Source organism: Mobula hypostoma, chromosome X2 (assembly GCF_963921235.1).
Source record: "Mobula hypostoma chromosome X2, sMobHyp1.1, whole genome shotgun sequence".
Taxonomy (NCBI): Eukaryota; Metazoa; Chordata; class Chondrichthyes; order Myliobatiformes; family Myliobatidae; genus Mobula; species Mobula hypostoma.
This window is the reverse complement of record NC_086129.1, coordinates 44,279,564-44,306,276: the sequence shown is the minus strand read 5'-3', so window position 1 is coordinate 44,306,276 and position 26,713 is coordinate 44,279,564. Positions and strand designations below refer to the sequence as shown.

At 43.9% G+C, this 26,713-nt stretch overlaps 1 protein-coding gene across 1 annotated transcript in view; it reads left to right on the top strand.

The window, feature by feature from the left end:
* Positions 1-4,945: 4,945 nt before the first annotated feature.
* The window catches only part of zw10 (zw10 kinetochore protein), a 41,452-nt gene continuing 19,684 nt past the window's right edge, over positions 4,946-26,713 (top strand). The window contains exons 1-8 of the mRNA XM_063038336.1: positions 4,946-5,102; positions 6,579-6,713; positions 7,571-7,672; positions 9,511-9,588; positions 11,316-11,487; positions 13,507-13,656; positions 22,561-22,752; positions 24,507-24,670. Coding sequence (XP_062894406.1) covers positions 4,998-5,102; positions 6,579-6,713; positions 7,571-7,672; positions 9,511-9,588; positions 11,316-11,487; positions 13,507-13,656; positions 22,561-22,752; positions 24,507-24,670 — 1,098 coding nt within the window. The 5' untranslated portion in view covers positions 4,946-4,997. The remainder of the gene's footprint in view (positions 5,103-6,578; positions 6,714-7,570; positions 7,673-9,510; positions 9,589-11,315; positions 11,488-13,506; positions 13,657-22,560; positions 22,753-24,506; positions 24,671-26,713) is intronic.

Genomic DNA, 26,713 nt, shown 5'->3' with positions numbered 1-26,713 from the left:
CCTTCTCTTTTACTAAGGACACATCTTGCAGTTTGTTTAGTGTTTCTGAGTGTAGAACCTCCCTATTTTGGTCTATTCCTTACAACCTATTTTCTGCACCTATTGTGAAAATAAAAATTGGGGGAGCTATAAATAGGTTACCAGTGCCCTGTCACTTGATCTAAACTATCTTGGGGTGGCATGGTAGCTCAGCATGAGCACCATCACTTTATAGTGCCAGCAATTACCAATCAATGTTCGATTCCCACCGCTGTCTGTCGGAAGTTTGTACATTCTCCCTGTGACTGTATGGGTTTCGTCCAGGTGCTCCTGTTTGCTCCCACATTCTAAAGACGTACGGTTAGTGTTAGTAAATTGTGGGTATGCTATGTTGGCGCCAGAAAAGTGGTGACACTAGTGGGTTGCTCCCAGCATAATCCTTTTTGATTTGATTTGACACAAAAGATGCACTTTATTGTATATTTTGATGTACATGGACCAGATAACGCTAATTTCTCTCTCTAAACCATTGTACAAAGTCAAGATTGCATAACATTACTACCTGTGCGTAACTTTAGTATGTAAGGTCAATTTTTTGACCTGCTGTATTCACAACAAAATAATTAATGGAAGCTTCAAACTATTTTTATGGTTTTTCTTCGGCATGGGAACCATCGTCCCCGTGCCGAAGAAGGCTTCAGTGTCCTGCCTCAACGACTACCGTCCCGTCGCTCTCACACCCATCATCATGAAATGTTTCGAGAGGCTCATCATGAGGCACATCAAGACCCTGCTGCCCCCCTCACTGGACCCCCTGCAGTTCGCGTACCGTCCCAACCATTCAACAGACGACACCATTGCCATCACCCTCCACCTGGCCCTAACACACCTGGACAAAAAAGACATGTACGTTTGAATGCTGTTCATAGACTTCAGTTCAGCATTCAACACAATCATTCCTCAGAAACTGATTGGAAAGCTGAGCCTACTGGGCCTGAACACCTCCCTCTGCAACTGGATCCTAGACTTCCTGACTGGGAGACCTCAGTCAGTCCGGATTGGAAGCAGCATCTCCAACACCATCACACTGAGCGCGGGGGCCCCCCAGGGCTGTGTGCTCAGTCCACTGCTGTTCACTCTGCTGACCCACGACTGCGCTGCAACACACAGCTCGAACCACATCATCAAGTTCGCCGATGACATGATCGTGGTGGGTCTCATCAGGAAGAACGATGAGTCAGCATACAGAGAGGAGGGGCAGAGGCTAATGGACTGGTGCAGAGCCAACGACCTGTCTCTGAATGTGAACAAAACAAAAGAGATGGTTGTTGACTTCAGGAGGACACAGAACGACCACTCTCCACTGAACATCGACGACTCTTCCGTAGAGATCGTTAAGAGCACCAAATTTCTTGGTGTTCACCTGGCGGAGAATCTCACCTGGTCCCTCAACACCAGCTCCATAGCAAAGAAAGTCCAGCAGCGTCTCTACTTTCTGCGAAGGCTGAGAAAAGTCCATCTCCCACCCACCATTCTCACCACATTCTACAGAGGTTGTATTGAGAGCATCCTGAGCAGCTGCATCACTGCCTGGTTCGGAAATTGCACCATCTCGGATCGCAAGACCCTGCAGTGGATAGTGAGGTCAGCTGAGAAGATCATCGGGGTCTCTCTTCCCGCCATCACAGACATTTACACCACACGCTGCATCCGCAAAACAAACAGCGTTATGAAGGACCCCACGCACCCCTCATACAAAGTCTTCTCCCTCCTGCCATCTGGCAAAAGGCACCGAAGCATTCGGGCTCTCACGACCAGACTGTGTAACAGTTTCTTCCCCCAAGCCATCAGACTCCTCAATACCCAGAGCCTGGACTGACACCAACCTACTACTCTCTACTGTGCCTATTGTCTCATTATTTATTGTAATGCCTGCACTGTTTTGTGTACTTTATGCAGTCCTGGGTAGGTCTGTAGTCTCGTGTAGTTTTTGTGTTGTTTTACGCAGTTCAGTGTGTAGTTCTTGTATTGTTCATGTAGCACCATGGCCCTGAAAAACGTTGTCTCATTTTTACTGTGTACTGTACCAGCAGTTATGATTGAAATGACAATAAAACGTGACTTGACTTGACTATAATCAATGACTGAAGAAGATTCAGATTAATTTATTTATCACATGTACTGTACATCGAAACAGTGAAATGCGCTGTTTATGTTGAGAACTGACGCAAACTAATGATGTGCTGAGGGCAGCCCACAAGTGTCGCCACACATTCCATTGCCAATATAGCAAGCCAACAATGTTCAGCAGAACAACACATAACACAACAACCAACAAAACAACAGCAGCAGGACAAGCCCCTACACACACACACACAGAGTCCCCAGGACAGGCCGCATCCAGACTTCTATTGGACTCGCATACATTGGGCTTTTGACTTCCTCAGTGGACTCGTTGACTGAGAACTTCAGCCATCTGACTTCTTCATCTTCTGGACTTCCGATCGATCTGCAGGCTTCAACTTTCGGAATTGACCCTATGACTTGCCGGTAACGAAGTTAAACAGCATGTTAACATGGCTATCAAAAAAATAATCAATATGCTAGATAAAAGTGACTACAGTAAAACCCAACTGATCTGGCTCCCCCAGGACTTTGGTGGTGCCAGTGAGCAGATTTTCCTCACTTCTGGATTTTACTTTTATTCATACTCAACAGAGCTTTGTTTCACTTTTATATGCTAAACTGTGCCATAACATTTATTTTTAGAAAGCCCAGTGAACTTAAAGGAAGTAGGATATGGTACCTCATGAGCTTCAGCTTGAAAAAGCAAGCCAACATTTACCAGCACTCCCGAATCAGAATCAGGTTTAATATCACTGGCAGATGTTGTGAAATTTGTTGTATTATGGCAGCAATACATCATAAAATATTAAAAAATGTATAAATAAAATGAATTACATTAAGTATATACTGTATATCTACATATAGTAAATAGATCAATTAAAAATAGTAACGCAAAAACAGAAATAATAGAAAAAAATTGAGGCAGTGTTCATGGGTTCAATGTCCATTTAGAAATCATATATCAGAAGGGATGAAGTTGTTTTTGACTCACTGAGTGTGTGTTTTCAGGATTCTGCACCTCCTTCCTGATGGTAACAATAAGAGGACATGTCCTGGGTGATGGGTGTCCTTAACAATGGACGCCAGCTTTCTGAGGCACTGCTCCTTGAAGATATCTTGGAAACTATGGAGGCTAGTACCCCTGATGGAGCTGATTAATTTTACAACTTTCTGTAGCTTCATTCGATCCTGTGCAATAGCACCCCCCCTCCCACACCAGACAGCGATGTGGCCTGTAAGAATGCTCTCCACGGTACATCTGTAGAAGTTTTCAGTGTTTTCAAACCCCAAGGTGGCTGCAAACCTAGCCAAAGTTTCCAACCCTGGCATTGACCTGGCTACACACCTGACCCTCAGTTCAGACCCCAGCTAACACACCCCTTTGCACTCTGGACCTCCAATTTACATGTGCATCTAATGTGCCATGTGTTGAACCACTAGGGTTTCCTAACAATCTCATATTGCTAATGGTTTCTTATAGACACAACAAAATACAGTGAAAAGCTGGTCTTATATACCGTTCATACAGACCAAATCATTGCAAATGAATTGAGGTAGAAAATTCAAGATTCATGATTGCTTGTGTTCATTTATCAGTACACAAGTGTAAAGGAGGATGAAATGATAATTACTCTGAAAAAAAATCACAATAAAAGCAATAAATATAAATACATTAGCTTCATACATTCTGATTGTACGTACATACAGTAAGTGATGCTAGATACAGAAGTATCTGTGCAAGTAAGTCCATAACAATGCAGAATAGAGCATAAAACTATTTTAGAGTAATTTAAATTTTATTTTCTATTGTCACGTGAGTAGAATGGAGCAGTAATCTGAGAAATAGCCATTTCTGTTTGCATTTTAACTAATCCAGAAAACATGATCTAAATCAAAATCACATGGACCCATCATAATCAACCACTTTTGGGAGCTTTTGTTCTTCATAAATTCACTACATCAAAAATAATTATTTGGAATTAGAATTATTACCATAGTCTTATGAGCAACTTAAATAAAGAGAGGTGCAAATGTTTTTAAGTCCATTTTTCTCCCTGTAATATGGTGTACTTGTGCCTGAAAGGTGGTGAATATTGGTTTTCGTGAAAACACTGGCAGTATTAAAATATTGGTTAATGAAGCACATCTACTAACTATTATAATATAAAACTAATTCTAATATACAGTATTTTCTATTTTAATAGATCTATATTTAATATAGATTGGATGTGGTTTACCAAATAACTACAGGACTTGGATGAAATCACTCATAATTAAACTGATAATGCCAGTATGCCCAGGCTGTAACTCTTAAAAGAACATTAGGCTCCATAAATTTCACCAGGTCAGAAAAGTCACAATTGCTCCTTATAAAATGGTTTATTAATCAAGCCATAAGTAACTTGAAATAGACTTGAAGCCTCTAAGTTGCTCCTTACAATTTAGAGGCTGGTTAGATTGGTTGCATTTTATTTATCTGACGAAACTACCTTGCTCTTATTCGGAAAATCTTCTGTAGTATCTTTCATAAATTCTTTTAATGCCTTTGGTCTTCATTCATAAACCGAGATTTTGCTATTTTTAAAACGTGAGTTACGTATAACAAAAATATCCTAAAGAATTTGAATAAACTTCAAATCAAATTATGTTTGTGAAAGTGCTAATTCTTGCTGGTACTCATTCACGCACCAGTCCTAAATACGTAATACAAGAGGTTACGTGGCGGGATATATACCGCCAAAAATTAGAAAGGCTTATTCCCGAGACCTCACGGGAGTTGTAGTTCACAAAGTGCTCGGCTTGGAGAGAAAGATTGCCTTTCCCGCCGGGCTTTGCGGAACGGTCAGCGGTTGAGCATGCGCGTAGAGCTGTTGCGCGTTGGAGAATGAAAGATGTTGTCGTTTGTGGCCGAGGTGCTGGCGTCGTCGGGGAAGTTGGAGAAAGACGACATCGGCACTAAGATCAACAGGCTGTCTCGCCGGGTAGAAGAGGTCAAGGTAAGAACAAAGTGGTAGGCTTAAGGGTCTGCGTGGGACTGGGGCAACCGAACAGGCCCGGGATCTGTATCCCGCCGTCTGAGGTCCGGAGTGGGATAGAGAGCTGCTGGAGGGAGTGTGGGGATCTGGGTTGAAATTGTTCGCCAATTTTATAATAATTATCTATAAAATATACTTAAACCAATCATGATCTTTCACCTTGTATTTTACCTGCTCTGTACTTTCTTTGTAGCTATAGCACTTTCTTCTGCATTCCGATTATTATACGTTGTAGCATTTCAATGCATAGTTGTAATGATTTGTACCTCGTACATGTAATAATGCTATACTAAGTCTTTATTTCTGAATCCATTGGCTCAAAGTGCTCTACTTGTTGACACAGTGCTGTGGTTTGCTCCATGACATATGCTGCATGCCGTAAAATATTTCTGTTTATGTTTACTGTAATTTTTTTGGGTGGAAATACTTGCACGAGTATTTCTGTCAGCTACACTTTCAAACTGTTGCATTCCATTATTCTCCTCTTGCATCAACTGACTGTGTTTCCTATAACTTTTCAAAGATGGCAAATCATGAAAGATCCCACCCACCCTGCTCGTGGACTTTTGGTCCCACTTCCAACGGGGAAGAGGCTATTTAGCGGCTGTGCCAGGACCACCAGACTCAAAACTTTCCCCAAGCAGTAAGGTTTTTCGACACGTCCACCCACTAAACCACCTCTCTACACCTCATTACCACTACTTTATAATTTCCTTTCAGAATCACCTTATGTACAAACACTCCTGTACCTAGTGTCACTTTATGTACTGTACAAATAATCTGTATATAAGCTATCTTATATACCTATATTTGTATTTAATGTGTTTTATTATTGTGTTCTTGGTGTGTTTTTATATGCTGGATTGGATCTGGAGTAACAATTATTTTATTCTCCTTTATGTTTGTCTACTGGAAATGACATTAAACAATCTTGAATAAAATTAATTTTTATAATAAGTTTGAAGGCACTTTGAGTTTATGGCATTGTTGTTGTGCTTCACAAAGCCCTCTGTTGATTGAGGTTGGACCATGGATGTTGCATCCCAGCTGTCTTGTGATACTCAAGCCAGGACAGTATGATATGGAGAACAGGCTGTTGCCCCTCTCCACGCTGCCAATGAACCCAAGGGAGTATCAGAGGCCGATACAGCCTGGTACCAGCAGCATCGCAGGAGTTGCCAGTCAGCTTTGAACTCAACGTAGGACTGGCTAAGGGACTCCAGCTCCAGATTATTCCTCTGGGTTTACTCCTGATGCCTTCCACATGAGTGCAAGGCAGCGGAGTTTTGGGATTGGAGTTTTTCTTCTAGATGAGCTGCTAACCACGGCTGATGAGCCCCATGTGCCCAAAGCGACTGGTTTTAAGGTGGTGTTATGCCCATAAGGGGATAAAGTAATTTGTGAAGCTTTCAATTGAAAGTTATCTTTCCCCCCCAGGGTGAAGTATACAACACCATAAACAAGAAGTATGAGGAATTCATCCCAAGTTTAAAGAATGGAGAGGACCTGGTAAATCAGGTGGATGAGATCTCGATGGAGATAGATGTACTGAAGTCACAAATTGAAAATCAGGTAATAGAAAAGTAAAATCCAACAAGTAAATGTCACATTGTACAAATGCCTCATTGACTAAGACAAAGAATGGCAACAGGATGTACTTTAGATCTCGTGCTTGGGTGCACAGAGGTCTTAGTACAATTATGCTGGACACTGTCATGCTGCAGGTCACACTGAGCTCGGAGATTACAGAAGATGGCACAGTACTTGGACGTATGCAGAGCTGTTATATTGCTGTATTTTTAATGGGAAGCTGGAGTTAGATAGCTGGAATAGTTAATTGTTTAAAATATCCAAGAGGTCTTGACCATTTTGTGATCTTTTATGAGATTAATTATGCTGTTGTCAATGTGAAAAACTTAATTTGAGTTTGCAAAGCTCTGTTAAACTTTTAGTGCTATTTTCCCCAGGATTTTTAATGAAATTTTCACGATGAGCATTATTTATAAATTTCATTTCATAGCTTGTCACACCAGACAGTCAGCCATTCTTGTCTGGCGCGTAGTGTCAGGATTGGTCTCCTTTCGGATTAACCGGGTCACCGTATGAAGTTCCTGACTCGACCCTTTTTTTTTACGAGGCCGAGTGGCTAGCTCGGGCTCAACCTGGCATGGATGGAAAGTGTGCCCGGGGGTGGGGGGGGGGCCGACTGGGTTCGAACTTGGGAGTAATAAAAGTGTTGCGGAACAAAAGGGTTTAAAGTTGAAGTACCTTCAGTGATTTTGCATTTTCTGCACATGCAGAAATTCTATCTGGGCTCTTCATAATTAAGCTATTCATAATTTAGCCTTGCATCATACTAAATCTCAGGGTGATCATGAATTGTTATTTTTCAGCAAAAAAAAATCGAGAAATGGGTGTTTTTTTAACAGGTGCAGAGGGATCTTCGTGTTGCTGTTACTGAATTCAGTGAACTGAAACAGCAGCTGGAACAAAGTACAGTTTTACTGAGTGTGTTAACACAATTACGTGAGGTAAGCGAAGAAAGCTTTTAAAGTTGCCTTACTTTCCCCATTCTGGATATTTTCATTCCCATATATGTTTTCCTTTAAACTGATTTTTTTTAATGAGGTATGAGGTTAATTTAGAATGCAATCAGACAGCTATTTGTAGTTCATTTGACCTGAAAAGGTTTTTCCACCCAATATCTCTGCCAACTCTTTCCACAAGACAGAAGTCAGAAGCATGATGGAATACTCCCTGTTTACACAGATGGCTGCTGCTTCATCGATGCCATTTAAGATAAAGCAAGTCTGCTTGATTTGAGAGTACTCGCTACAGCGTCGTATGCCCTCCCCCTGTCCCCAACCATTGGTACATCATCTTCGAAGTGCACTGAAGCAACTGCTACTTCCTTGATAGCATCTTCTAAACTTGCAACAAGAGCAGCAATTGTGTTCTTGCAAGTTTCTCTTCAATTTGCATACTCTCTTAACTTCCAGAATCAGTGTTCTTTCATTCACATCTGTGTCAAAATAATTTAACTTTCTACCTAACCATATTGTGTAAATTACTTTATTGTTGTGTATACTAAGGTACAGTGGAAAAACTTGCCTGCTATACAGATCATTTCATTACCACATTGTATTGAGGTAGTACAAGGCCAGTAACAGAATGCAGAATAAAATGTTACAGTTACAGAGAAAGTGAAGGCAGACTTAATGAGGTGCAGGGCCATAATGAGGTAGATTTTAAGGTTAAGAGTTTATTTTATCATACTAGGATCGAAGCTGCCCTTGAGCCTGGTGGTATATGCTTTAAGGCTTATGCATCTTCTCGTGATGGGACGGGGTAGAAGAAAGAACGTCCAGGGTGGATGGAGTCTTTGGTTATTATGGCTGCTTTATTGAGGCAATGAAAAGTATAGGCAGAGTGCATGGAGGGGTGTCTGATTTCTGTGATGTGCTGAGCTGTGTCCATGTCTCTGCCGTTTCTTGTGATCGTGGGCAGAGCAGTTGCCACACTAAGCCATGATGCTTCCAGATAGGTGCATTCTCCAGTGCATCGATTAAGAATTGATGAGGGTCAAAGGGGACATACCAAATTTCTGTACCCTTTTGAAGAAGTAAGGCACTGGTGAGTTTGCTTGGACATGATTGGATCATGCCAGGCTATCAGTGATATTCTCTCCTAGGAACATGAAGTTCTCAGCCCTCTTGATGCAAGGAAGAGCATGTGCACTGTCCTCCTTCCTGAAGTCAATGACCAGCTCTTATTTACATTACACTGTAGCAGTTCATCAATGCAACACAGTGGTCTTCCCAACTGAAGTTATGCCTGAGCAAATGGCACTTAATTGAATTTAAAGTATTACATTCTCCTGATGGATAAAGCTTAATGTAAGAAAATCTATAACTAAAGCTTAACATTTAAAGTTTTCTTAATCAACTTCATCTGTATGGCAAGTCCTACATTTTAATATTTTTAAATTCAGAAAAAAAAATATTTTTTAACCAACTTTATTCTACAGAGCACTCAGTGCTGTTTTAGCATCTCAGTCATTGGATGATAGATGTTTATTGCAAAGAAGATGGCCATTTAGGTATTGTATCAATGCCAGCCATAAGTGAAGGGGGCTATTTGAGTTTACTCATTTCACAACTGTGTCTGCAATTTTGTAAATTATAGATCGTGTTGCTTTTATAAACTAATCTGTTGTTCTCAATAGTGATCGTTGTTTACATTATTTAAGCTATATTCTTGCCTCATTATTAGTAATGCTAGAAGCTTATGAAGTCTTTTTGCAGATATTTGGGGCTGCTAGATTTGTTTAGTGTGCCTAATATTTTTATTTGCTTGCTATCTTTCCTAGTTTGATACAGCCCTAGAAACAAGTCACCAAGCTTTGTTAGAAAAAAATTATACCAAATCTGCTGCTCACCTTTCTAAGGTTGGTATGCCATCAATCACATCTGATTTTGAAGCCATGAAACTCCTTGCTTCTTGGGTATTAAATGATTTAATTAAACATGTTCTAAATGATAAATTAATTCTATGCCACTGAATTTGTTCTGTTAAATCAATAACACCCATTTTCTTTTGTATAGCAGCATCAATGTTCTAACAAACTTCATAGAAGTGTTACTAAACTAAATAAAAACTATCCCAAAGCCAAGGAAACATATTAGAGCTAATATCTAAATGTTTATATAAATAGGAATGCAAACGATTCTGCAGATGCTGGCGATCCAGAGTACCCCACACAATACTGGAAGAACTCAGTGGGTCAGGCAGAATCTATGGAGAGGAACAAACAATCGATGTTTCATGCTGAGACCTTTCCTTAGGACCTGCTGGGTTCCGCCAGCAATTTTGTGTGTGTTACTTTGGTTAAATGGGTATGTTTTAAGAAGTGTTTTGAAGGAAGATAGTGTGTTATGGAGGCTCTTCCAGCTTGGGTCCCAAGCAGCCGACAGTGTGTCTACCACTGGCAGAGTAAGTCTGGCAACGAGCAAAATACCACAATGGGAGAATAAATTGAGATGAGGGTAGGTTTGTAGTCATAGAGGAAACTAGAGGTTCGGGGTGATGATAGAATTGCTTTTGTATGGAATTTCAGATGACTCAAACACTGAAGTGTTTTGTGCACAGCAGTTACCTTGATGTGTATTGAATGACCATATTACAAGTTTTCGTACTTGGCAAAACACGGTAATGTTTTAGATTGAAATATTAATTATTGAATGAGGGGTTTTGGAGCAAGCCCCTTAACAGTGTTGATGAGCAGAGGGATCTTGGGGTCCAAGTTCATAGCTCCCTGAAAGTGGTTGAGAAAGCATATGGCGTGCTTGCCTTTATGAATTGAGGCAGTAGGTTCAAAAGTGAAGAGGTCATGTTGAATCTTTATAAAAATCTGGTGAGGCCACACTTGGAGTTTTGCATATGGTTTCCTCTCCTCCTCCTACCCCCCCCCCGCCCCCCCAATTATAGGAAAGATGTTGAGGTGGTGCATAAGAGGTTTACCAGAACGCTGCCTAGATTAGAGGGCATGTGTTGTAGTGAGAGGTTGGCCGAACTTCGGTTTGTTTACTCTGGAGCGGCAGAGTCTGAGGGGATGTCTGATTTTTTTTTTCTAGGTGGGGTGGTTAAGGTTGAGAGCTGTAGATAGAGTAGAGAGGCAGTATCTTTTTCCCAGGGTTGAAATGTCTAATACCAGAGGGCATGCATTTAAGGTGAGATGGGGTATCTTTAAAGGTGATGTGAGGGGCAAGTTTTGTTTTACAGAGTGGTGAATACCTGGAATGTTCTGTCAGAGGTGGTACAGGCAAAAACATTAGAGACTTCTAAGAGACATTTAGATAGGCACATGAATGTAAGGGTATGGACATTGTGCAGGCATGAGAAATTGGTATAGTTAACTGTTTGATGACTAATTTAATTGTTTCAGCAGAATATTGTGGGTTGAAGGGCCTGTTCCTGTGCTGTACTGTTCTGTGTTCTGATGTGCAGCTTCCTGCCAAAATGGTGTTCACTTCAATGCCTTCATCTGAAATTTTAACTTGTACTCTTGAAGCCACAGTTAAATTTGTGACAAGGTTGAAATGTGGAGTTACAAATTTCTTGATGAAATACATTTCATATTGGAATGTCTCTTATGTTTCTCTTTCTCTTTGCAAGGCACAGCACAATCTCACCTTATTAAAATCAAGAAAGGGCATTGAGCTAAAGATGTTGCAAGTGCTTAGCACGGAGCTCACCGTACAGAAGGAGAAATTGCTCTTTCATTTAGGGGAAGAATGGAAACAGCTGGCAGTATGGAGCCTTCCCCCTTCGCCAGCACCAGCAAAAGGTGATTGGAAGGGTGTTTGGGAATGGGGGTGGGGATAGTCCTGGCAATTGTAGGCCAGTGAGTCTTGCATTGCTGGTGAGTGAACTGTGGGGGGAGGGGGACTTTTGGAATCGGGATTTGCAAGCATTTGGAGAGGGATGGTCTTACTGGTAATGGTTAGCATGGCATTGTTGGGCACCGGTTGTGCACTGTGGGCCTGATGGCAGTGCAGATTTATTGGGGTGGAGTAGTGGATGTCCCGTGATTTTGATGGGGTTCCCTATGATGGGCTCATTTGGAGGGTTGGGGGGGGGTGCTTGGGATCCAGGGAAGCTTGGCTCTAAGGATTCAGGGTTAGCTTGCCTGCGAAAGGTGGTTGTGGATGGGATGTATGCTGCCTGGGGGTGAAGAGGTGAGTTGGTGGTATTGTGGAGGGTTGTCATGAGTTGCAGCAGGAAATTAATTGGATGCAGAGCTGGGTTGAGAACTGGCAAGTGGAGTTCAATTCAGAAAAGTGTGAAATGATGTACTTTGGAAGGTTGATTTGAAGGCAGAATACAAAGTTAATGGCATGATACTTAGCAGTGCAGAGCAATAGGAATCTTGGAATCCACATCTTGGATCTCAAAGTTGCTGTGCAAGTTGATGGGTTGTTAAAGAAGGCATATAGCAATTTCGTCTTCATTAGTTGGATTGAGTTCAAGAGCGGCGAGGTAATATTGCTGGCCTAACACTCATTAGACCATACTTGGAGTACTTTTACTTTCCTTTATTCTCGCCAAACAATTGATATTAGAGCGTACAATCATCACAGCGATATTTCATTCTGCACTTTGCGCTCCCTGGAGTATAAATCGATAGTAAATAGTAAAAATTTAAATTATAAATCATAAATAGAAAATAGAAAAGTTCAGGTCACCTTATTGTAGGAAAGATGTGGAAGCTTTACAGAGTGCAGAGGTGTTTTAACAGGATGCCACCTGGATTAGAGGAAAGGTTGAGTGAGCTCGGGCTAAGGGGGTGCCAAATAGGTTTTGTATACAGAGTGGTGGGTGTATGGAGTGTATTGCCAAAGATGGTGTTAGAGGCAGATACATTAGGGATATTTAAGAGACTCCTAGATAGGCAAATGGATGGTAGAAAAGTGGAGGGCTATATGAGAGGGAAGGATTAGATTGATCTTAGAGTAGGTTAAAAGGTTGTCATCATATCGTGGGCTGTAGGACCTGTACTGTTCTATGTTCTCTGAATAGATTTTTCTTCTGGAGAAATAATGAAGCTAAGCTCAGAGTTGTGAATATCTAGAAATGTTGGATATACTTCAGAATTAGTTACATAAATCTTTGTGTTAAAATTTCTTTTCATTTAGTGAACTTTCCTTTTATTCCATTTGAATAGTGATTTCACTTTCAAGAGGAGGCATAACAGCCCATTGCTGCGAATAAGCTGCGATACAATACGATAAGTTTACTCCAATAATGTCATTGTGAAGTATTGTATCTGCTTCTGTAGGAATGGCAGAATGTATGACTCATGGTCATTTGTTGAATGATTTTACTCTGAATATTCAAGTCCTAGATCATTTGAATGATATCACTGGTCTCATTCCCTTGCGTGTATGAGCACTAGAGATACTCTGGTATATGTTTTATACTGATATCACAACTAATAATTAGTTTTCTGATAGATATTCTCTAAATGTATTATGAAAATATGATATAGAGCAGATTATAGTTCTATATTTATCTCCCTCGTCATCCCCAGCTGGTTTATGTGTTGGTATTAGGTTCATCAGAATTTGGATAACTTAATTCTTTAAAGATTGATTTTCTTTGTTTGAAAGCTCCTTGGTCGCAATATCACATATACATCATAGTGCTTTTAAGGTCCCAATGAATTGTACTCAGTTATTATAATAGAGGGAGTTTGTACACTGATGCCATTAGTTTTTGGATTCTCTGTTGTAGGAATAATTCAGGTTGAGTGTTGGTGAAACATGTGATTTGTAAGAGTAAGAGCTGATCTCTTGTTTTCCTCCAGCCGAGGATTTGTTTGGATGGACTTTGAAGACCGAGCTGCGCTTGTGCAATATGACGTCAAAGAAGAAGAGTGATTTTGAGCCACTTCTTGTGTCAACACTTCAAGGCTTCGCTATCCTTGGTGAACTGAACAGAAAACTGAAATTCTTTAGTAAGCAATTTACACCAGTTAATTGTTTCAGATTTGTATTTCCCTTGTGTCCAGGACTTAGTGACGTTGCAGTATGTAACCATACAGTTAATAATTTATGAGCAATATGAAGATAGTGCAGTGGATTGGTATGACGTGATGGTATGACCATGCATCATGGTTAATGCATGATGAGTAAAACAAGGCAAAATTAGAAAATGAAATTAATTTCAAAATCTAAAAGTGAAATTCTATCTTTCCAACTTTCATATAATTAAAGAAAGGCTATTTTGCTAGTTCTTTGAATGATAAATTTACTCTGCAACTGTATGTCTCTAAACAGCCTTTAGAAATCAGTATGTCTAATCTTAAAACACTTTATTGTGAATAGTCGCAGCTTTTAATAATCCAGTTTTTGAATTAAAAAACCTTTATTCCTGTTGACCTACAAATGTCAGGAATTGGCTTCAAAGCTCCTGAATTCAATAAGGTTATTGAGAATTATTAAAAATTCCATCTTGCTTTCTGTAATCCTCTGTACCTTCAAATCCAAAGGCATACTGATTAAATTGCTCTACTATCGACATCCACAGCATCCTGGGATGGAAGGCCCATAACCTTTTCAATGAAGACATTCCTCAAGCTGTTCACCCTAAAAACCTATTCCCTTCTAGAGGCAGTAACCACCCACCCATCTCACTCTATTCTCAAGAGAGCTTGAAGATTGTAACAATAAATGCCCTTTTTTTTTCCACTTACTGTCCTGCTTTCAAGTCCACTTTCTTGTTCGCAATAATTAAGCAATTTATAGCAAAATTGTTTTACTTTAAATGCTAACTCTACACTTAGTGTGTAGCAGTTAGTGATTGACAGCTCTTGGTGAAGTTTTTGACCAAATTTCAGCCTAAAGCTTCATTGTACTAATGAACAATCTGCTGGAGGATTTGTGCGGTGAAAGGAATTGACGCAGGGTTTTGACCTGAAACATCAATAATTACTTCTCCCCTGTTGATGTTGGACCACCCACCCAACTGCTGGGTTCCTCCAACATGTTGTTTATTGCTCCAGATTCCAGCATCTGCTGTGTTTTTGTATTTTGGTATTTAAAAAAAACAGGAAATCAATATACCGTACTAGCAGTTTTCATGCTGATGATGGGGTAACAGGAGGGTTTGAGATATATTTGTCTGTTTTAGGCTGCAGGTTTGGGGGAAAAAAATCAACACAAATGACATTTTGCAACAAAGTGATTTAAATCTTTAATTAAATCTTTAACTCCCGTCTCCCCTTCCCCCACCACCACTCTGCAACTCCGTCTCCCTCAGATCCCACCGTCAGCTCCTGGGTCCTCAGAGGCTCCATCTTCCTCTCACCCCAACCCTCCCCTCTCCATTGACGCCCCCAGCCTCCCCCCTCCTCCCTCTGATCCCAGCTCTCATCTGTGCCGGGTCTTTACCATCCCCTCCGACCTTCAACTGTCGGAGGCAGAACGCTCTGTCCTCAGTAAGGGCCTCACCTTTGTCCCCCTTCGCCCACACCTCAGCGAGTTCCGTGTTCACCATAATGCGGAACTTTTCTTCCTCCGTCTCCGAGCCTACTTCTTCGGCAAGGACTCTTCCACCCCCACCGATGACCCCTTCTCCCATCTTCAACCCTCCTCTTCTTCATGGACACCCCGCTCTGGTCTTCTGCCTGCTCTGGATCTCTTTATCGCTAACTACCGACGGGACATCAACCGTCTCGACTTCACTGCACCTTGTCGCCATTCCAACCTCACTCCTTCGGAACGCTCTGCTCTCCACTCCCTCCGCACTAATCCTAACCTTATTATTAAACCTGCCGATAAGGGGGGTGCTGTTGTAGTCTGGCGTACTGACCTCTACCTTGCCGAGGCACAGCGACAACTCGGGGATACCTCCTCTTATTTACCCCTCGATCGTGACCCCACTGAGGAGCACCAGGCCATTGTCTCTGTTACGTACCCCGTAACTGGGTTGCCAAACCAGCAGAAATGGATCACTCAGTTGGAGTCTGGAGTACTAGAACTAAGGAAGTTTTATTAAAGAAACAAGCAACACAGTAATCGAAAGGATAATAAATGCAACAATTCAACAATGATAACCACACATGTGCACAGAATTAAGATAACAGCATCAATCAAGCTCTATCGTTGTCTAGGGGTAAATGACCAATTTCAAAATGACTCAAAGTTCAGTTCGCAGTAATCGTTGCCATGGCGATGGACAAGGTGGGGGAAGAGAGACAGAGAGAACGACTCATCATTCAGCACAGCTTCACTCACAGACCAGCGAGATTGCTCACGAGCAACTTTTGGGCGGGTCCTTGGTGATGTCACCTGAGGTCACCGACTGTGACCCCTCCTCCAGATGCGGTCGATCCTCTGCAGTGAACCCGGCACCCAGGCAAGGGCGGACACACACCGGGTTCCCGCTGATCGTACCTTTCCACCCTGTGCGTTGTCCGGTACTTCTCACCACTCGTGAGAGGCGTACCGCTTCCAGGGTCTCGTTACCTCGGGTGGCGTGTGTGTCTGTCTTAGCGAACCTGTCCCTTTTTATCCCCCTGCTGGGGTATCGCCTGTCCATCACTTCAAAAAGTTCAAGGTTCAAAGGGGGGAGCCGCTCCAGACAGCTCGTCCTCCCTCATCCCTTCATTACACATCTCCAGACGCTGCTCCATTGTTCCTTATCTCTCCTTCCCCTGAGGGCAGGTGGCAGACCAACTGCTGATGCCACTGATGCTAGCCCAGGCCAGCAAACATCTTAATTTTATGTGTATTCTCGTAACACTTCCCCCCTTTAAGGATTTTTACCGGGAGGTAAAAATTACAAACATGACTACATTATCTGATACATACACAATATACATCGTTAACAGTTATTTAGCTAATACAGAGAATTTGAAGCTGTCAACACCTTGACAGACAGTCATCACATTTTCTGTTCCTTTTACACGTGTTATTAATAATCCCTTAGACCAGGCTCCAACTCAGCAAACTTCATAGTGGCCAAAAACACTGATGAATTGCGACCAATGTAACCTCTCATTTGGTTTTGTCCCGGACCACAACAACAAGGGTCGTCCCATTCCGACTCAATTTTCCCTCGCAAGGGCTTAGTAGGAGGGGGACGGGTATTGACCGCAGAGTTATTGCAAAACTTCCTGCAGTACCCCACCATCTCCAAAAGCCTTCTGAGGGCCCTCTTGTCTGTCGAGGTTGGGAGGTCAGCGATAGCCTGCACTGTAGCTTGCATCACTGCCAGCTGCCCCTGTGTCACCACAATTCCCAGGTAGGTGACATTCGTGTGGCCGAATTCATTTTTTCCAAGGTTCACTATCAAGCTGGCTTCAGACAGCCGTGTTAAATTGCCAATACACACCTCTGTGTTCATCAGCCCTTTAGTCACTGAATTACTCGAAAAATATGGGTGTTGTTTACTTGGCTGCCCTATTGTAACAGACATAACCCAACGTCCCAGTTCTTTGCATTTCCTCGGGACAATCAAACACATGGGTGCGAGTCGTTTAATTACTCCTTCGGGGATTAAGGGAGAGACCTTATCAGTAGACCTGGCCAAAACAATAGCCTTCTCCCATCTGACCGATCCCATCCTAATCTTTTCAAAATGGTTTTTTCCTCTTAGCAAGGGGCCCCTAGCTTCATTGATTTCCACGCTAACACCGACTAGGTTTGTTAGCATATCAAAAGCCGGTGACCGTCTCAGTTCGCGTCGGTCATGATCAATAACATTTTTCCCCCTGGGCAGCCGGTAACTCTCTTTCATGATTCCACCAACTGTTTCCTCCAGCACCGCAAAATGTCCACCGGGGGGTACCTCGTGGGCCATGTTAAAAACCTCATCCCCATAACTCTTTTGCACCACCCCCCACTCCTCATCTGCGGATGCTGTACTTGATTTCCCTTTCTTCCTTAGCACCTCCTTATCCGCACAATAGCTTGTCAAGGCTGTGTCAGAGAGAGCGGTCTCTGCCAAAACCATCAGCCCCTCGTCTCGCTCCTGCGTCTGCACAAATTCTTTCCTGGCTACTGCTACGTCCGTCCCAGCTCCCTCACTACCTCTTATCTCACTACACCCTGTCTCATACAAGGTTGGCAGAAATGTTTCAGCCAAATTCACCATCGCGGGCGGGGCCTCCATGCTGGCAGGCTGACCCGTCAATCTCACGACTGGGAACACGATTCCTCCGGCGATGTCATTACCGAGCAAGACTTCCACGTCTTTCATCGGTAATTCGGACCTCACCCCGATCGTGACTAGTCCAGAGACCAGGTTGCTCTGTAAATGTATCTGGTGCAAAGGGACTGACTCTGTCCCTTCCCCAACACCTTTGACCTCTACCTCCCCAGTCTGGGTCTCTGAGCTAAACTCTAATACACTCTTCAGTATTAGTGACTGACACGCTCCCGTGTCTCTCCAGATCCGCACTGGAACTGGTTTTAACCTCTCCTTCACTGACACCAGTCCGGCCGAGATAAACCTCTCGCGCCCTTCCTGGACTTTTTCAGACCTGTCCTTCCCTAGCGGTTCGCTTAACAGCTCAATACAGCCATTCAAAATTTCCGCTTTTCCTTTCCCCGTCTCCTTCCTTGGGGCAAAGCACCTGGACGCAAAGTGTCCGACTTTCCCACAATTATAACAGACGACTCCAGGAGACTTCCTACCAGACTGCTCCCGGTCTACCTTATCCTTTTCACTAGTCCCCGGCTTACTTTCTGACTTTTCCGGTGGACTCTCCCCGCCGTCCTGACTACCCTTCTGGTAGCCTTTACTCGGGGCAACCTTCATTTTATGCGTCAACGCATACTCATCCGCTAACTTAGCAGTTGCGGCTAACGTGGCTGCCTCTTTCTCATCGAGGTAGGGTCTCATACCCTCAGGGACACAACCTTTAAACTGCTCAATCAGAACCAGTTGCAGCAGTCTGTCATAATCCCCCTCTACCCCTTTCGAGGCGCACCAACGCTCACAATATGTTTGCATCTCACGAGCAAACTCCAAATACGTGCGGTCCCACCGCTTCCTCGCATTCCGGAACCTCTGCCGGTATGCCTCCGGGACCAACTCATAAGTCCTGAGGATGGCCTCCTTCACCACCTCATACTTCTGGGCATCTTCCGGGGATAAAGCGGAGTAAGCTTGTTGGGCTTTCCCTTTCAGTACACTCTGAAGTAAGACAACCCACTTATCCCTCGGCCAGTCCTGACTTATAGCTACTTTTTCGAAGTGGAGAAAGTACCGATCCACATCGGTATCGTCAAATGGGGGAACCAGCCTAACCTCCTGGGTCGCCCGGAACCCTCCACCTTGGGTCGGCACGAGCCCCTGCTCGGCCCTTATCTTTAACTTCTCCAGCTCAAATTCCCTTTCCCTCTGTTTCTCCTCTCTCTCCAACTGTCTTTCTCTCTCTTGCCTTTCTACCTCTTTCTCTCTCTCTCGCCTTTCTAACTCTTTCTCTCTCTCCCGCCTTTCTAACTGCTTCTCTTCGTGTTCTAACTGCCGTACCCGGAACTCGTGCTCGAGTCTCAGTTTTTCAAGCTGTACCTGTACCGCGTCTCCAGCAGGTTTTTCAATAGACACCTCCCCCAGCTCACCTTGGGGAAACACACCTTTAGATACATAGTGCTCTACAATAGCTCTGTGTATCTCCTCTCTCCTCATTGTCGACTTCACCTTAGCAAGATTCACCCGTTTGGCCACAGCTATCAATTCCGATTTCCTGGCATCCTCTAATGCCTCCAAGGTCGGCGCCTTTATAAATTCCTCAACCTCCATTTCTGCTGTTTGTCTTTTCTTTCTTTCGGGAATTTTAACCCAATCAATTTACTCCGTCCCAAATTTAGCGTTCAAAATCGCGGACGAGAACCCCACTTATGTTACGTACCCCGTAACTGGGTTGCCAAACCAGCAGAAATGGATCACTCAGTTGGAGTCTGGAGTACTAGAACTAAGAAAGTTTTATTAAAGAAACAAGCAACACAGTAATCGAAAGGATAATAGATGCAACAATTCAACAATGATAACCACACATGTGCACAGAATTAAGATAACAGCATCAATCAAGCTCTATCGTTGTCTAGGGGTAAATGACCAATTTCAAAATGACTCAAAGTTCAGTTCGCAGTAATCGTTGCCATGGCGATGGACAAGGTGGGGGAAGAGAGACAGAGAGAACAACTCATCATTCAGCACAGCTTCACTCACAGACCAGCGAGATTGCTCACGAGCAACTTTTGGGCGGGTCCTTGGTGATGTCACCTGAGGTCACCGACTGTGACCCCTCCTCCAGATGCGGTCGATCCTCTGCAGTGAACCCGGCACCCAGGCAAGGGCGGACACACACCGGGTTCCCGCTGATCGTACCTTTCCACCCTGTGCGTTGTCCGGTACTTCTCACCACTCGTGAGAGGCGTACCGCTTCCAGGGTCTCGTTACCTCGGGTGGCGTGTGTGTCTGTCTTAGCGAACCTGTCCCTTTTTATCCCCCTGCTGGGGTATCGCCTGTCCATCACTTCAAAAAGTTCAAGGTTCAAAGGGGGGAGCCGCTCCAGACAGCTCTTCCTCCCACATCCCTTCATTACACATCTCCAGACGCTGCTCCATTGTTCCTTATCTCTCCTTCCCCTGAGGGCAGGTGGCAGACCAACTGCTGATGCCACTGATGCTAGCCCGGACGCTCTGCTCTCCACTCCCTCCGCACTAATCCTAACCTTATTATTAAACCTGCCGATAAGGGGGGGTGCTGTTGTAGTCTGGCGTACTGACCTCTACCTTGCCGAGGCACAGTGACAACTCGGGGATACCTCCTCTTATTTACCCCTCGATCGTGACCCCACTGAGGAGCACCAGGCCATTGTCTCCCACACCATCGCCGACTTTATCTGCTTAGGGGATCTCCCATCCACTGCTACCAACCTTATAGTTCCCACACCTCGCACTTCCCGTTTCTACCTCCTACCCAAGATCCACAAACCTGCCTGTCCTGGCAGACCTATTGTCTCAGCTTGCTCCTGCCCCACCGAACTCGTTTCTGCATACCTCGACACGGTTTTATCCCCCCTTGTTCAATCCCTTCCTACCTATGTTCGTGACACTTCTCACGCTCTTAAACTTATCAATGATTTTAAGTTCCCTGGCCCCCACCACTTTATTTTCACCATGGATATCCAGTCCCTATATACTTCCATCCCCCATCAGGAAGGTCTCAAAGCTCTACGCTTTTTAAATTCCAGACCTAATCAGTTCCCCTCTACCACCACTCTGCTTCGTCTAGCAGAATTAGTCCTTACTCTTAATAATTTCTCCTTTGGCTCCTCCCACTTCCTCCAAACTAAAGGTGTAGCTATGGGCACCCGTATGGGTCCTAGCTATGCCTGCCTTTTTGTTGGCTTTGTGGAACAATCTATGTTCCGTGCCTATTCTGGTATCTGTCCCCCACTTTTCCTTCGCTACATCGACGACTGCATTGGCGCTGCTTCCTACACGCATGCAGAGCTCGTTGACTTTATTAGCTTTGCCTCCAATTTTCACCCTGCCCTCAAGTTTACCTGGTCCATTTCCGACACCTCGCTCCCCTTTCTAGATCTTTCTGTCACTGTCTCTGGAGACAGCTTATCCACTGATGTCTACTATAAGCCTACTGACTCTCACAGCTAGCTGGACTATTCCTCTTCTCACCCTGTCTCTTGCAAAAACGCCATCCCCTTCTCGCAATTCCTCCGTCTCCGCCGCATCTGCTCTCAGGATGAGGCTTTTCATTCTAGGACGAGGGAGATGTCTTCCTTTTTTAAAGAAAGGGGCTTCCCTTCCTCCACTATCAACTCTGCTCTTAAACGCATCTCCCCCATTTCACGTACATCTGCTCTCACTCCATCCTCCCGCCACCCCACCAGGAATAGGGTTCCCCTGATCCTCACCTACCACCCCACCAGCCTCCGGGTCCAACATATTATTCTCCGTAACTTCTGCCACCTCCAACGGGATCCCACCACTAAGCACATCTTTCCCTCCCCCCCCCCCATTCCGCAGGGATCGCTCCCTCCGCAACTCCCTTGTCCATTCGTCCCCCCCATCCCTCCCCACTGATCTCCCTCCTGGCACTTATCCGTGTAAGCGGAACAAGTGCTACATATGCCCTTACACTTCCTCCCTTACCACCATTCAGGGCCCCAAACAGTCCTTCCAGGTGAGGCAACACTTCACCTGTGAGTCGGCTGGGGTGATATACTGCATCCGGTGCTCCCGATGTGGCCTTTTATATATTGGCGAGACCTGACGCAGACTGGGAGACCGCTTTGCTGAGCACCTACGCTCTGTCCGCCAGAGAAAGCAGGATCTCCCAGTGGCCACACATTTTAATTCCACATCCCATTCCCATTTTAACATGTCTATCCACGGCCTCCTCTACTGTCAAGATGAAGCCACACTCAGGTTGGAGGAACAACACCTTATATTCCGTCTGGGTAGCCTCCAACCTGATGGCATGAACATCGACTTCTCTAACTTCCGCTAATGCCCCACCTCCCCCACGTACCCCATCTGGTACTTATTTTTATACACACATTCTTTCTCTCACTCTCCTTTTTCTCCCTCTGTTCCTCTGAATATACCCCTTGCCCATCCTTTGGGTCCCCCCTCCCTTGTCTTTCTTCCCGGACCTCCTGTCCCACGATCCTCTCGTATCCCTTTTGCCTGACGAAGGGTCTCGGCCTGAAACGTCGACTGCACCTCTTCCTGGAGATGCTGCCTGGCCTGCTGCGTTCACCAGCAACTTTTATGTGTGTTACTTGAATTTCTAGCATCTGCAGAATTCCTGTTGTTTAAATCTTTAATTTTTCACTCCAGACCTTCACTGCTTAATATGTGTGTCCCTCTCTAAACTGCAGGTCAGATCTTGTTGAAATATATTTTGAAACCTCTGGTTATTGAGCCTTTCCTTGACGTTGAGATTGAACTTCAGGCAAATGATGCAGTTTTAAGATTCGCTGCGGTTGAAAGCAAATCTGATCATGAGTCGCCAGCAAAAGTTTACCAGAAGATCAGAACAGTCTTGGAGTTCCTGTACCAGCATCTGCTTTGTATGTAAAGTTTGTCCGTTTTACCCACCAAATGGAATGGGAAGTATAATTATTCTTGTTTTGCAATATGCCTTTTTGAAATTGGCCTAATGGCATAATTAAGATAATCACAGAGTAACACAGCACAGAAGCATGCCTTTCAGCCCAACTTATCCATACTGACCAAGATATCCATCTAAACTTGTCCTATTTGAATGTTGTTATTGTACTTGATTCAACCATTTCTTCCAGTAGCTTATGCCATATGCCCACTACCCTATGTGTGATGTTGTTCCTTGGATCCCTTTTAAATCTTGTCATCTTAAACCTGTGCCCTCTAGTTTTTTATCCTTTGCCTGGGATAAAGACTTCATTCACTCTACCTATGCCATCATGATTTTATACACCTATATAAACTCACCCCTCAGTCTCCTACATTCACAAGAATAAAGCCTTATCCTGCTATTCCTCTCCTGTAACTTGGGCCCTTGACTCCTGGGAATATTTATGTACGATGGATTCTGGTTAATCGAGTCAGCCATTTATTTATGCGAACTCTTTTATAAAAAAAAAAGTTGTGATTTCCCCTTGTTTATTTGGGACAACGTGCTGCTTAATCGGAATAGGAGACTTGCCAAACAGCTTCTAACTACCATCAGTTGAAAGTACGTTATGTGGCCGTTAGACACGACACCAAGCTTAGAGCGAACAGTTTTAATGTAGCATCGGTTTTGTGTTCAAAAATCAGTAATTTTTGGCACTGGTGGTGAGAAATAAGCAGTAAGGCAATTCAGAGCTGTTTTGCTCTCTGCAGTTTCAAGCATTCAGATTTCAGACTACTTCGAGTGAAGAATTACAAAGAATTTGAAAGTATTGACAATTATTTTGAAGTTTACCTTTGGTCTCCACTTGGCACTTGGCTCTCACATGTGGCTCCAAGTAGTTGTTTGCATGTGACAGCATCCACACCACAGTACACTGCTTTAAAAGGCGGGCTAAAGCAGGTGAGGGTAGCTGGCGGGTCTCATACCCTGGTGAGATTGCGACATGCCTCTGCCGGCATGCGAAGTCAGCTCTGGGCAGACTGGCAGGATGAGATTGATAGTGAGATCCAACGGCCAGGAAGATGGTTCTGCAATTGCTTTGTGGAGAGCAAAGGGCCTGACGAAGCACAGAAGAGGTCCTGGTGACCCACTGCATCCAGGGAAGACTCCAGTTGTGATGACTACTTGCACTATTGGAACTGGGCTTCCAAGGTCGAGAGAATGGAACTGCTCCAGTGCAGCAGCTTTTCCACTTTAAAAACTCTTCCGCAGGGGTTTCCTGTCATCGTCAGATAGGATAGACAACCGCATTGGTAGTGTTCTAATTTCTTCTGTATTTCATTTAAATACATAATTTGTTACTCAGTTAAATGGTAGTTAGTTTTTTTTATGCCTTTTTAGCTATTTCCATGAAACTTCGGCTAACTGGACCAGCTGCTTAATTGGGCTAAAATGTACTGGTCCAGATATGTCCCAATTAACTGGAATCCACTGTGATTCTTTGCACCCTTTCCAATTATAAAGATATCTTTCCTATAATGGCTAACTGAAAATTTATACAATTAACTGAATTTTTCCTCTACCCACTTATCCAGCTGATCAAGATCTCCCTGTTTTTTTTCTTTGATCACCTTCTTCAGTGTTTGCCATATAAATCATTAGTGTCAGTTACAAATCCACTATATTGGATGTGTGAAATTTGATCGTCTTTCCTTTTTGGTATTATGATAGATGTGCCTCTCTGGGACTCTGTGGATTGCAAGGAAAAGCAGGCTATAAACCTTGCAGAATTGCTGGGAGGCATGATCTGGGAGGAATTATCAGAAATCATTATCAAGAATTGCTTGGTGTTTTCTATACCAGCAAACAGCAGCCAGTTGGAGCTATATGAAGAGGTATGGACGCTTTCACAGAAATTGGTCAGCAAGCACTCTCAGAATGCCATTTTCAAAATGATAAGAGTTTGTCATTAGAATTTCTGGAAAGCACATGTGTTTTATGTGTGTCTATAAAAGCCTTGTTTCCTAGCCTCATGTACCTCAAGCTTTGGAAGCTCTTTTTAGTATTTGCCTTTTATGTTTCTCATTAGCATTCAGTTTTGTTTCTTAACTATGTAATGTAATTGAATGCTCTGAAGGGCAGGATTCTGTGACTTGGTCTGTCACAAAACCATGGTTGATGCTTGTGGAGGAAGGTTTTGGGTTGCAGAAGGATACAGATGTTTGTATATGTGGGTAGGTGCACAAGGCAAGATATAATGCAACAAATGGCAGGATATTGGGTGGTAGTGAAAAACGGACCCAGGAATGCATGTTCACACATCCTTAAAAGGTAACAAGACCAATCAGTAAGCTGACTTAGAAGCATCCACAACGTTTCTCATTGTTAGTTGAGGCATACAATATAATAAGAATGGTTAAGTTGGAGCTGTATGCAGCACTGTTTAGAACACACCTTGTGCATTATGTATGGCTCTGATTACAGGAGTGATGTCATGCCCTTGTCAGTTTTTACGAGGCTTTTTTTTTTGAGAGCTAGAACGTAATATTTATCACGGAAGGTTGACTAAAGTTGGGTTATTTTCATTGGAACATGGGAAACTAAATTTAACTTAATAGTGGGTATGCACAATTATAAGTGAGTTAGACAAACTGGTAAAAGATTTTGACAGTTCTAAAACTAGAGAGGAATGATAGATTAATAGAACAGTCTGATGTTTGGAAGATTAGCTTAGACAAAGTTTGATCCCTATCCCTTGCCTTTGACGTTTCTTGTGAAATTTGTTTTAATTTTTTGTTGCAAGTCATGTTCCTCAAGAGAGTTACAGGTATGGTGATGTAAATGAGAAGCTATCTGGACTATTCCTCTTCTCACCCTGTCTCTTGCAAAAACGCCATCCCCTTCTCGCAATTCCTCTGTCTCCGCCGCATCTGCTCTCAGGATGAGGCTTTTCATTCTAGGACGAGGGAGATGTCTTCCTTTTTTAAAGAAAGGGGCTTCCCTTCCTCCACTATCAACTCTGCTCTTAAACGCATCTCCCCCATTTCACGTACACCTGCTCTCACTCCATCCTCCCGCCACCCCACTAGGAATAGGGTTCCCCTAGTCCTCACCTACCACCCCACCAGCCTCTGGGTCCAACATATTATTCTCCGTAACTTCTGCCACCTCCAACGGGATCCCACCACTAAGCACATCTTTCCCTCCCCCCCCCTGCATTCCGCAGGGATCGCTCCCTCCGCAACTCCCTTGTCCATTCGTCCCCCCCATCCCTCCCCACTGATCTCCCTCCTGGCACTTATCTGTGTAAGCGGAACAAGTGCTACACATGCCCTTACACTTCCTCCCTTACCACCATTCAGGGCCCCAAACAGTCCTTCCAGCTGAGGCAACACTTCACCTGTGAGTCGACTGGGGTGATATACTGCGTCCGGTGCTCCCGATGTGGCCTTTTATATATTGGCGAGACCCGACGCAGACTGGGAGACCGCTTTGCTGAACATCTACGCTCTGTCCACCAGAGAAAGCAGGATCTCCCAGCGGCCACACATTTTAATTCCACATCCCATTCCCATTCTGACATGTCTATCCACGGCCTCCTCTACTGTAAAGATGAAGCCACACTCAGGTTGGAGGAACAACACCTTATATTCCGTCTGGGTAGCCTCCAACCTGATGGCATGAACATCGACTTCTCTAACTTCCGCTAAGGCCCCACCTCCCCCTCGTACCCCATCTGTTACTTATTTTTATGCACACATTCTTTCTCTCACTCTCCTTTTTCTCCCTCTGTCCCTCTGAATATACCTCTTGCCCATCCTCTGGGTCCCCCCCCCCCTTGTCTTTCTTCCCGGACCTCCTGTCCCATGATCCTCTCGTATCCCCTTTTGCCTATCACCTGTCCAGCTCTTGGCTCTATCCCTCCCCCTCCTGTCTTC